The sequence below is a fragment of the Melozone crissalis genome, unplaced genomic scaffold (genome assembly GCF_028551555.1).
Source record: "Melozone crissalis strain CALT ecotype California unplaced genomic scaffold, PUWL_Pcris_2 ptg000026l_1, whole genome shotgun sequence".
In the NCBI taxonomy this organism is placed as follows: domain Eukaryota; kingdom Metazoa; phylum Chordata; class Aves; order Passeriformes; family Passerellidae; genus Melozone; species Melozone crissalis.
In genome coordinates, this window is record NW_026535804.1 from 5,921,713 (window position 1) to 5,934,787 (window position 13,075).

General features: G+C 46.9%; 1 protein-coding gene across 1 annotated transcript; it reads left to right on the top strand.

Annotated features, from left to right (window-relative positions):
* Positions 1-252: 252 nt before the first annotated feature.
* On the top strand, positions 253-11,730 carry UTS2R (urotensin 2 receptor). Its single transcript, XM_054278855.1, has 3 exons — positions 253-292; positions 2,623-3,911; positions 11,646-11,730. Exon 2 carries the CDS (start codon positions 2,764-2,766, stop codon positions 3,907-3,909), a length of 1,146 nt encoding a protein of 381 aa, XP_054134830.1. The 5' UTR covers positions 253-292; positions 2,623-2,763; the 3' UTR covers positions 3,910-3,911; positions 11,646-11,730.
* Positions 11,731-13,075: the final 1,345 nt, after the last annotated feature.

A 13,075-nucleotide genomic window follows, 5' to 3' on the forward strand; every position in this document is an offset into this window, starting at 1 on the left:
GGAATGGGAGTATTAAGAGCGCCCAGATTTCAAACATACTTGGCTGGCAGCACGCTCCCTTCCTGCCCCTGCCGCTCCAGATGCGACAGAGCTCTGGGATCTCTCACCCTCTGCCCGTGAAGAAGGATTCTCTTCTTTCTGGTTTTTTTCCTCTTTTTCTTTCTTTAAGTTTCAGCTTTGATACTACTAAACAGATTTTTTTATTATTATTATTATTATTATTATTATTATTATTATTATTATTATTATTATTTTCTTATAGGAAACTTCATCCACCGGATTTAAAAGCAAGGTTTGAGCAGGAGAAATTTGTTTCTGTTTACAGCTGTACATATGCATGGTATACTCCTGTGGGATGATATCGTAGAGGGGAAATCGCCTGCACTGTAAGATGCTTGAATGGCTGCTTGGAATAACAAGCCCTGTGTTGTGTGTGCATGTGTGTGTTTGTGTACCAGAGCAGCAGTGATGGCAACTTTAAAATTATAAAAAGGCTCCTTATTTGGCTTAATTTTTCTCTTCGAGCTCTGTCTGGAGATGGGCGAAGTGTCTGAGTGGAATTGGTGCTGTAGGGATTTTATGAATGGAGCAGGAGGCAGGTTCAGCAGAAGAGGAGCAGAGCAGGGAGATGCAGTGGGCTCGGCTCTCTCCAGCAGGAGCTGTCACTCCAGGGAACTGCACAGACAGGCACCAGCATGGCACAAATCTGCCACAAGTCCCTGGGACACCAAACGAGGCAGCTGCAAGGAGGCAGCCCCTGAGCCTTGGAAATATGCTCCTGAAAATGAGCTCTCACCAGCACACCGAGCCCAGAGCTGTGTGTGGGACCAGCTCCGGGCTCAGCTGGAGCATCCCGTGCAGAGCTGCTCATTTCTGTGCCCTCCTGCTGGTTGTGAGGCTGAGGAGCAGCCACAGCTCCGGGAGCAGCTGTGTCTCCTTCATGGGAGTCACTGTCACTGCCAGCTTGGACACCAGCACCGATAAAAGGGACAAAGGGGCAGTGGGACAGACTGGCTGCACCTGCCCTACAGCAGGAGGGCACTGCACAGCACAGCAGGAGCAGGATTTGGGGTTGCAGGGTCCAAGAAATGGATCTTGATGCTGGTGAAGCTGTGGGGACCAGCCCAGAACAGCAGGGTCCTGAAGGAGCACTGCAGAACCACGCTCATCTCTCACCTGTACTTGAGGGACTGGGGTGGAAGATGGGCTCTGTGTGTTTTTCTGGTTTTTTGTATTTTTATTCCAACTTCTAAGTGAGGGAAAATCTCCCTCTGCACTGGATTGTCCTCTCTTATCCAGAGTTTTTTTGTGACATCTCTGCAGGTGGTAATGGGGAGAAGGTGAGGGAAGTCACGAAGAGGATGAAAATTGTCCATCCTCAATGGTCACAGAGGCCACTGACAGGGTGACAAAAGGACAGCAGGGGCAAGCCTGGCACTGTGATCCTCCTGCCAAGGAGACTGTGGGAGGAAAGAGATGAAGGACTCAGAGCTGGTGAGGAGGGAAAGGGACACCCAACTCACTGGGAAACGCTGCAAATTCCCAGGATTAAACAAATCCAGACTGCCCAGTGGAACAAGACAGAGAGAAGTCAGCCTGCTGAGCCCTACGAGGACAAGGCAGCCCAGCACTCTCTCTCCTCAGTGTTTTCCTAAGAAAAAGAGACAGTCTGAGTGCTCTAAAACACGTAATGCAAACGCACTTCTGTATGCAGGGACCTTTAGGATGGCACAGGCTTTTTGAATGCCTTAAAATCTGGGCATTTTAGCCACTTCTTCAACATTTCTCTGAGGAAGGTTTGCTCTCTTTTTGCCTACACCCAGAATGAATTCAGAGCAACACAATCCTGATTTGTGCAGCGCTGAGTCTGAGCTCAGCAGAGGCTCCCACGTACAGAGTTGCCTCACATGGTGTCTCACACCTCACTGCTCAAGGCTGCTCAGGCAGGTTCACACCAGGCTCTGGCTCAAACAGATCTGTTTTACAGACACGTGGACACCTCACATGGACAGAGAGAGTGAAAAACCCTGTGTTTACAGACACAGAAATCCCACAGGGAAACTGCACTTTGCTTTATGAAGTGCTTTTTCCTCCAGCACTCGAATGCTGTTTGAAACTGCAGGACAGAGGAGGAGTTTCTCATTCAAGGGAAACTGCTCTGTGAAAACACTGCAGGAATGCTGGACAGGACTCTGAATGCATCACTGACACAGAACAGACAATTTGGCTGCAAATGATAAATCTAAAGTTTGTTTTCCCCTTTTCAGGGCCTTCTGCTCCTTCAAAGTTAAGAATGTGGCAAAGAGGTTTAAACAATCATGCTGATGGTTCTAAATCATTGTTATAAATTTAGGAAGGATGTTTTTTTCCTTCAACCCTGAACTAAGGACTGCAGTAAGTGGTTCCAGTGATCCACACAACCGTTTTTTTGTTTCTTTTCCATGCACACATCTCACAGCTGGGTGAGGTGAGCACAAGCCCTACAAGAGTGGCTTCAGTGCCAAAGGCCTTTGGTACATTCAGGCAGTGCAGATACATGCTCAGAGACAGGTAACTTTTAAATGAACTTTTGTGTTGCTCTGGCAGATTTCTAACACGTTGTTTTTGCTGTCTTTCCTCTAGTGGAGAATGCAGATGGTCCTTGGATGAGACACTGCTGGAAAATGGTTCCACAGCTCCGCGCAGCTGCATTTGTCAGAGCAGAGAGAGCCCCCTCAGACCCCTGTGACATGAGCAAAGCCTCTGGCATTTAAACCCAGGAGAATGTCCCTAAGTGACGAGCTGGAGACCCACTTCACAACCCCCTCCATGGTGACAGACACAGGTGAGGATGGCGTGTTCAGAATCAGGCCCAATGTCTCAGCCAACGGCACCGGGGACGGCGTCTGGGTGGCCGGCTCCACGGAGGACATGGTGGCCATCTGCACCATCGGGGCCATCCTGTCCCTCATGTGCGTGGTTGGGGTGACAGGCAACGTCTACACCCTGCTGGTGATGTGCCACTACCTGCGCTCCTCCGCCTCCATGTACATCTACATCATCAACCTGGCGCTGGCCGACCTGCTCTACCTCCTCACCATCCCCTTCATCGTCGGCACCTACTTCATCCAGAAGTGGCACTTTGGGGACGTTGGCTGCCGCATCCTGTTCAGCCTGGACTTCCTCACCATGCATGCAAGCATCTTCACCCTCACAGTGATGAGCACGGAGCGCTACCTGGCCGTGCTGAAGCCCCTGGACACGGTGAAGAGGTCCAAGAGCTACCGCAAGGCCATCGCTGTGGTGATCTGGCTGGTGTCACTGCTGCTCACCCTGCCCATGCTCATCATGATCCAGCTGGTGCAAAGGGACAACAAAAGCATCTGCCTGCCCACCTGGAGCAAGCTGTCCTACAAAGTGTATCTCAGCATCCTTTTTGGCACCAGCATCGTGGGCCCTGGGGTGGTCATTGGCTACCTTTACATCCGCCTGGCCAAGATTTACTGGGTGTCCCAGACTGCTTCCTTCAAGCAGACCAAGAGGCTGCCCAACCAGAAGGTGCTCTACTTAATCTTCACCATAGTGCTGGTCTTCTGGGCTTGCTTTTTGCCTTTCTGGATATGGCAGCTCCTCTTCCAGTATTATGAATCCTTCCCTTTATCTCCCAAGGTGATGAAGAACATTAATTACCTGACAACCTGCCTGACCTACAGCAACAGCTGCATCAACCCCTTCCTCTACACCCTGCTCACCAAAAACTACAGGGAGTACCTGAAGAACAGGCAGAGGTCCCTCAGCAGCAGCAGTGGGTACTTCCAGAGGAGGAATCGCTTCCAGAGGATTTCAGGGAGATCCCTGTCCACCAGCAGCCAGCACTGCACAGAGACTTACGTCCTTGCTCACGCTCCTCTGGGAAACAGCAGTGCCTGAAGGTAAAATTTATCTCCAAGAACAATCAATACTGACTTCAATGTTGCTCTGATTTAAAGTGCACGTTGTGCAGGCCAAGCCTTCGCAGTGCACACATTTAGTCCAGAGGCTGTGCCGTGTGTCTGCTCTCATTTCTCCAGTGCCACTGATTTGATGCTAGCAGCACTAAGCTGAACATCTATCTAAATAGCCTTTCACTTTTTATCTTTATATTTTATAGTGGATGTCTCCTCAAGTAGCCATCAATAATGAAAGCCCATAACAGGGCCATGATTTTTAATAGTATCAGCTGTCTCACAACGTTTAAAATTATGTTACCCCGTGAATGGCTGTAGTGTGCTCTTTTTTCCTTTAGCAGTAGTGCTCAATTTGTAGTTGTATGAGGACTGAAGACAATTAAATAAAGAAAAAGCAGCTGATGTTTTGAAATTCCATGCAGTTTTGCATTTGGGGTAGGAGTGGACAAAGTGGATGAGGCATATCCAGGGTTGCTGGTCCTGGTTTGGGTGATGCTCACACTTATTCTGCACTCTTGTCTGTGCACTGGGCTGGGTTCTCCAGTCACACAGGTGTGTGGAGTTACACCATGGTCCTTGTCAGCAGCACAGGCTTCCCATGGCAGTGCCACAGGCAGGGAACACTCAGCATGTCCAAACAGCCATGAGGAGCAGCATCATCTGCCCTGGGCAAGCATTTCCACCCTCTGCCCTTCTCCAAGGAGGAATTGGGCACCTCTGATGAGGCCCTGTCCTCAGGGCATCTGCTGGCAAACAACTGCAGCATCCAGCCTGAAGCACCAGACCTCCACCCCCAAGTCCAGGAGGAAAGGACAGAGGGAGAGGAGGGGGTTGAGGAGATGTGGTTTTCCACAGGCAATGTTCTCTGAAGTGCTTAATACTCCCAGCTGTAAAAGTGGTGGTTCTTGGTTAGGGAGACAACTTGTTCCCTTCACTGGAAGTGATTTTGCCTTTCTGCTACAAAAACATAGCCCTGCTTACACCAATATTATAGTGCCTGTCCTGGCTTTCCCCAATGATGAGGCATCATTAGAATAAACATATAATCTGTGATGTCTGGAACTTCCCCAGTGAGTCAAAAATACCTTCTCTGGGATGCTGCCAACATCCCTACAGGAGTCCTCTGCTTGCAGCAGCCCTGCTTCCTCATTAGCAGGGATGTGAGGATGCAATGCCAACACAGCCAAGCTACAGAATTAGAACCAAATGAATTCTGAGCAGCAAACTCAGAACTGCAGTGTGAAATCCCTCTGGCAGTGAGCTCTGGTTGCTTAGACTGAGCCTGAATTCAGAATTTTAACATCTATTCCCCTTCAAGGTGTTGAAATGGTCACAGGGTAAGATCTGCACGCAGCCTTCCTGGGGAATACACTTGGACAAGTCATTGTCTCTTCCATGCATGGGCTTGAAGTTTGTTATGAATGGGGGAAGGTTCACACATGAGAGAGGGCTCTGGTGAATGCAGTTGTACTGCTGAACTTCTGCTGGAACTGGAAGGGGCTTTGATTCATTCCCAGTCCTCTCCACACACCCCATCAGCAGTGCTCCTGGGGTCAGGGTGCTTTACCTGCTTGCTGTGCAGTGTGCCAGCAGCTCCCACATAAGGATCAGCCCCTTCCTGATCCCAGAGAATTCACAGAATTCACAGAATTACTAGGTTTAGAAGAGACCTTCAAGATCATTAAGTCCAACCCAGCCCCAACCCCTCACCCAAACCCTGGCACCCAGTGCCACATCCAGGCTTTGTTAAACACACCCAGGGATGGGGACTCCACCACCTCCCCGGGCAGCCATTCCAGAACTTTATCACTCTTTCTGTAAAACACTTTTTCCTGATATCCAGCCTGTATTTCCCTTGGTGCAGCTTGAGGCTGTGTCTCTTGAGGGGCAGGAATACCACAGATTTGGCCATTTCCTGAGCTGGCAGCACTTGTTGGCTTTCACACCATCTCAGCTTGGAGACACATTAGTGAGGGCCCATTAGAGGGAGTGAAGCACCTTCAACCCTCTGTGAGGGAGTGGGAGCCCATGGACGGGGTGATGAGGTTTGTTATGGAATCACAAAGATTGGAGGAGACCTTCAGGACTGAGTCCAGCCATTACCATTACCATTGACCACCACCACCACATTAATCATTACCCACCACCATATTACCCATTCCCATTAACCACCATCACATTAACCATTCCCATTAACCACCACCACCATATTAACCATTACCATTAACCACCACATTAACCTTTACCATTAACCATTCCCATTAACCACCACCACCACATTTACCATTACCATTAACCATTGCCATTAACCACCACCACCACATTAACCATTCCCATTAACCATCACCACCACATTAACCATTACCATTAACCATTCCCATTAACCACCACCACCACATTAACCATTACCATTAACCACCATATTAATCATTACCATTAACCACCACCACATTAACCATTACCATTTACCACCACCACCACATTAACCATCACCATTACCAGCACCACCTCGTTCACCACATGTCCCCCAGTGCCACATGCACTGCACACATTTTGGACACTTTCAAGGATGCAAGGATGGTGATTCCACACCTCCTTGGGCAGCCTGTTCCAATGCCTGACCTCCCCTACATGGAAGAATTTTTCCTAATATCAAATTTAATTTCCTGAACCCGTTTTCCACTTGTATAGTCAGGGATTTAACATGAGTCAGAATGTAAAGTTTAGCCTCCTTTTTTTTTTCCTTTCAAATGGCAGTTTTAGCTTCTCCTTGCCCAGGAAGAGCCAGATAAGCTCAGGATGAGCAGTTCCCATGTTTGTGATGGAAAGCTGCTGCAGCCTGAGCCTTTAGAAAGCACTGTCCATCTTGCCTAAAATCAGACAGTCAAAGTGACAGGGGGTTTGCAAATCTCACCTCATCCAGGCCTCACCCACCCATGCAGACAGTGCAGAAGCTACTGAAATATATTGGAGCAGATCTGCTTCCATTATTCAGTCTGACCCCTTCACCCTCAGCAGCTCTGCTCTGATTCTCTGCTCCAAACCCTCCCCAAGCAATCCATCTCACAGAAAAGCTTTGCAAAACGCCCTTCATGGCTCTGGCAGTGCAGGGAGCACCCTGAGCAGCGTGTTGAAGGCACAAGACCATGCCAGAGACCAGGGAAAGGAGCTGGGGTTCCCTGCTTCCCTGGAAGGACACACAGCCTCAGCCCTTCTCCTTTGGAGCTTGTGCTGTCTCAGCAGGGGCTGGGGATGTGTTTGTCAAATCAGCACAACAAAGCCAAGAGGAAAGGCACCCCCAGGTCAGGGAGTGGCTGTGGGTCATGCTCCTGTCCATGCTGGGTCATCTCTGAAGGATGAGATGTTTCATTCATTTCCCTTCCCACCCCAGGCTGGAGTTGGTTTTTGCTCCTTCAAGCACTCACCTCCTTCAGCACCCAGCTCAGGCAGCAATGAGGGAACAGCAATCCAAGCCTGCAGCTACCAGCAAGGCTCTGAGCACTTCCCAAGCAGCTGAGTCCCGGCCCTGCATCCCAAACTAACTCTGCAAAGCACCAGCCACACTCAGACAACACCAGGGAGCTGCTCTCTGCCTGAAAGCAAAGAGCAGCTCAGCCCCCAGAGCCTGCTGAATATTAACAGGGAGCAGGGGCAGCAGAGAGAGCCAAAGAAGGAGCTGCCTCCTCCAAGACACAGATTAATTGTGTGCTTAGTGATAGCTGCAAAATTATTGTGCCCTGCTTATTCCTCCTCGTACAAACCCATCATCAGTCAAAGACCCAAGAGCAGCCCTTTGCATAAATTAAATCTGAAACTGGTGTGAAAGAGGAGTGTCTGTACCTGTGGCTGTGTGTGGTGGTGTTTGCAGGGGTCTCAGGATGAGGGAGAAGATGAGAATCTTGACTCCATGTTTCAGAAGGCTGATTTATTATTTTATTATATAAATTCTGTTTAAAAAAATTACATACTAAAAGTATACTAAAAGAATAGAAGAAAGGATTTCATCAGAAGGCTTGAAAGGAATGATAATAAAATCTTGTGACTGCTCACAGCCTAGAGACAGCTGGCTGTCACTGGTCACCAAATAAAACAATTTCACATGCTGGGTAAACAATTCTCTAAATCACATTCCAAAGCAGCAAAACTTTGCTGCTGAGGCTTCTCAGCTTCTCAGGAGAAAAGATACTAACAAAAGGATTTTTCATAAAATATGTCTGTGACAGCTGTGGGCTTGCATAGCTCATACCTGGCTCTCTTTGTTCATTTTTCCCTGTGGGGTAAGGCCAGGAGTTCTGTCATGATCCCAAATCCTTAAGTCCCCCCATCTCTGAGGTGTTTGAAGCCCCACAGACTGCAATCACCAGCTGAACTCCAAATAGCAGAAGCCAAAACACCAAATTTTTTGCCCATTTAAGCCAGGAAGCATTAACAATATCTCAAAACTTATAGAAAGTGTAGTTGTAAATAGTCCAGAGTTTTCCAAAAGGGCCAGATCAGTGCTCCTAGAGCTAGGAAAGGCCAGGTACCCACTCTGGTGGCTGAAGCAGGCAGCAAACACAGCTGGGGCCAGGCAGTGCTCTCAGCTTTGCTCTTTGCCAGCAAAGGATGACATCTATGTTTACCCAAATGATTTACAAATCCACCCAGAAATTTAAGAATCCTTCTGGAAATTCTTTTATTTCTTCTTTTCCTAAATTCTGAGTTGTCTGGTTCCAGCCTTTAGGAGGCAAAACAGCACAATTCCTCACTTCAGGATGAAGCTTTACCCATCAGTTTGCTTACACTTAATTTTAAAAAGCCTTTTTCCATTTTGTTCAGACCACAGGACTTTTGTAAGAGTCCAAGCAGGAGAGCAGAGAGCAGCTGTGCAAACCCTGCCTGGACAGGGTGGTGCCCACCAAGCTGCCACCCCTGCCCAATGCCCACAAGGGCACAAAGCTCCATCCTCAGCTGCTGCTGGAGCCTGGGCTGGGCTCAGTTTGAGCCCCCTCCTTGTCCCTGCAGCCCAGAGAGTGCAAGGCCACCCTGCCCTGCTGTGACACAGCCAGCCCAGAGCTCCTCAGCCTCCACAAAAACCTCAGCACAAGCTCCCAGACAGGGTCTGGGCAGTATTGTGCACATTTTGGTTCACTTGCAGCTCAAGGCTGGCTGGGTGAGAGGTGGGATTTCTGGAGCACTGTGGCTCTTGGTCAGCAACAAATACACTACATAAACCTTCTATCAAGCTTTAAAAATTCTCTACAAACTCATTTCCCATATCAGGTGACTCCTTTCATTTCTCAGTGATTACCTGTTCCAAACATGTTTTATGAAAAATCCTTTCCTTAGGATTTTTAGTCCTGAGAAGCTGAGAGGCCTCAGAAACAAAATGTAAACATTGATTATCTGCTGCTGTGGAATGCAACAGGTGCATCTGTGATTGGTCTCATGTGCTTGTTTCTAATTAATGGCCAATCACAGTCAGCTGGCTCAGACTCTCTGGTCAGACACAAGATTTTATTATCACTCCTTTCTATTTTTTTTTCAAGCCTTCTGATGAAATCCTTCCTTCTATTCTTTTAGTATAGTTTTAATAGATCATTTTCTTTTAATCTAATATATATCATAAAATAATAAATCAGCTTTCTGAAACATGGAATCAAGATTCTCATCTCTTCCCTCATCCTGGGACCCCTGTGAACACCACCACCAAATTTGGTGACTCTGAGTGAAGAAAAATTCCACATTTGGTGAGTCCCCAGAGGAACATTGCCACAATTACCCCACAGGATCAGGGGGTGAGGGCTGTGTGACAATGTGTGACAATCTCCAGATTGTCAGGTTGTTGGATTAGACCCTTTTCTGATTTTGAGATGGGCAACTGAGCGGTGTTTTAAAAACTTTTATTCCATTTTAGGTTTTATGTCAAGAGTAAGACAATAGAGATATTATAAGTCATGCCATCACAATCAAAAGCCAACTATTTCCTAATTACAATACATTGTAAGTGTTTCTCAACCTATCAGTTTTAACCACACCATGTTATAAATACTTTAAAACCAATCACCTAAATTACTCCTCATAAGTCTTACTACAATAAATCTTTCATAGTTCTATTTCTCCAAAGTATCTAGTCTTATTTACAAGACCATCTTTTAAAACTGATTTATAATTCCACTTGTCTCTCTACAATGTCTATCCTACTCTACAACATTTCTAAATCAACACCCCTTATCTCAAAATTTACATACAAATATACCACATGAACCTTCTATCAAGCTTTAAAAATTCTCTACAAACTCATTTCCCACATCAGGTGATTCCTTTCATTTGTCTGGGGTGTGTGCTCAGAAATTTCTCCATTCAGTGTTTGCTCCAGGACATTAAAAGGAAAACTGAGCAGAGCTTGGAGAACAAATCCAGCCCTTGGCAGAGCTGCCTAGGAAAAAACCATTCCTGCTGCCAGTGCTGCCCCAAGGGCATCTGCTGTGGCTGCCAACCAGGATGTCTCCACTGAAATGATCTCAGACTGGCTGCTCTGGGCATTTTCCTTTCTCAAAATGCGCAATTAAATCCTGAGACCTCCACACAGCCACTGCTCCTTCTCCAGGTCAAACTCCAGCTGTATCTCCAGTGCAACAGTGAAGAATTCATTGAAAGAAAAATATCAGACCTTGTCTTGTGCTTTGCAGCTTTGCTTTAAAATGATATTTTATTATTGTTCTGTGCAGCCCTGGATCAGGCCAGCTCTGCAGGGGCATCTTTGCCATCTATTTACTGCACAAGCTGCCATATCCTGGAAAACTGTGTCAGTTCTAAATCATTCTGACCATTTTTGCACCTCCAAAATCAGTATCTTATCTGCAAGTCCTGCTTAGAGCTGATTTTCAGCTGAGGATGCTGATCCAGGCATGTCAGAAGTGTGGTGGAATCAAAAGCAAGAGCAGAGAATGAACTCTGCTGCCAGAATATAGAGGAGTATCTGAAAATGGGCTGCAAATGGCAAGGCACAGGAAAAGCAGGTGATTTTTTGCTGACTCCCAGTTTTTTCAGTGTAGTAAAAATGAAAATTCACTACAAACATTGCAGAAAATAAATAAATAAATCCCTCATCTCTGAGTAAAGGCTGAGCAGCAGATAAATCCAAAGCAGCAGATAAATCCAAATTTCATTCTGGCTTCCCAGGAATAAACACCCCACCAAAGTACTCAAAGATCAGGGAATTCATCTATCAAAAATTCAGAGTTTTCTCTGCATACTGAAGGCTCGCTGCTAAATCCACTTTTCCCAAACATTTATCACCTGTGAAGCCATCTGTCTGTGAGGAAAGCACATTTTTGCCAAAAGAGGAAGTGTAAATATCACAATTTGTGTTTCAAAGACCAGACCACTCAAGCGTGCATAATTTCAGCTGTTATTAGCTTTAATTACATGTCAAGTAGTGCTGTTATTAGTTCAAAGCTGTCTAGGAAGATGAAAATAGAGCACAATAAGTGCAAATATATGACAAAAATCGGTGAAATGACCTGCCTCAGTGGTGGAGTGGAACATCCCCTGGCACAGGGGCAGACAGGACAGGATTTACCACACCAGCTCTGACTGTCACAACCATCCCTGGCCAATTCTGGCATCTCCCTTTCACAGATATCCTGGAAGTCCCAAAACAGAGTTAATTCATTGACATCAACTGCAGTTCCAGCCACAAAACATCCAAAACCTTTTTTTTTGGTTTTTTTTCAGGCATGCTAAAGGCAGCACAAGGGGTGCACCCTCCAATGGACAGATACGGATATACTAAAACTATACTAAAAGAATAGAAGAAAGGATTTCATCAGAAGGCTAGCAAGGAATAGAAAGGAATGATAATAAGTAAATTACTCTTTGTGGATTAATTTATTTTGAGGATCTTGTGATCTTTAGAGGATCTTTCTTGTGGGAAAGAAAGGCGATGCCAGGAGTGAGGTGTGAGCATCAGTAAGGAAATTCTTTGAGCCCTATGAACATGAGAATCAAATATTATGACAAGAGTTTCTAATTTTTAATCACTATTTCACAAAGGGGAAAAAATCATAAAAGGAGGGAGGTTTCATCCATACCCCAGTGGCAACAGGCACCCACGTGCTTTGGGAATTAAAGTAGCAACACTCCCTCCAAGATTTTCCTTTCCATGCTGAATTTGGTGCCCAAATCTGAGCACACTGGGCAGCAGAAGTGCACTTTGGCTTTTTCTGTGTTTGTGTTTATTTGAAACACAACAGGAAACACAGGCAGCAAAGCCTCCTGCTGATTGCTTAGTTCAGTTCATGGCTTGCTGCTCAGAGGAGAGTGTAACATAATTAATTCATTAACTGCAAACGTTCTACAAACAGAATCGCTCCATGTTTATGTGAACTGCAAAATATTTATGTGAAGCTGTGTTTGTGTGAATCACTCTGGTCCTCTCTGGTATCCTCAGAGGAGAAATTCCTTCAGGGTCCAGAGCAGGGACTGTAGAGAGCTCAGTTCCGAGCACAAGGCTCAGATTTGCCACTGCCACTGATGCCTCAGATTTTAGGTTTTTGGGGTTTTTTTCAGGTTCTGTGCTGCTTTAGTGTGTGGGTCTGAGCTTCATATGAGGGGATGGTGAGCTCTGTGCACAGAGCAGGGAGACAAAACAATTCCTGCTCCAGCTGGGCACCAAGGACAAATGATCCAAATCTCAGCCCAGGAGCACAAACACCGTGGGCTGGAGAGAGAAAAACAAGGATGGGACCGGATGGGCTAAAGCTGGAATGGGACAATGAACTGCAAGATGCAAATGGAGCAGAACTGATCACAGTGACAGACCCCGTGCCCGGTTGTGCATTTTGGGGCCATTTTGGTTCATCTTGGGTGCAGCCCTGGCTGGGCTCTTGTGCTGCCCAAGGTGGATCCATGGAGGAGATCCTTTTCATAAATCCCTGCTTTATTCTCTAACTCTGTCCAGCCTCTGTTCTAGCTCAGCCTGCACAAGGCATCACCGGCAGCCCCAGCAGCCTCTGACCCAGGTTCCCTCCCAGGTTCCCTCCCTGGGCTCAGAGGGTCTCCATCCCAGCCACTCCACCTGGGAGATGCTGGATCCCAAGAGCAGATCCCTGGATCCTCAGAGCAGCATCTCCACTGAAGCCCAGGGAGGAAAACATCCTCAGGTA

What these genes read in the sequence shown, in the direction of transcription:
- UTS2R (XM_054278855.1), top strand. Translation starts at nt 2,764, where the DNA reads ATGTCCCTAAGTGACGAGCTGGAGACCCACTTCACAACCCCCTCCATG.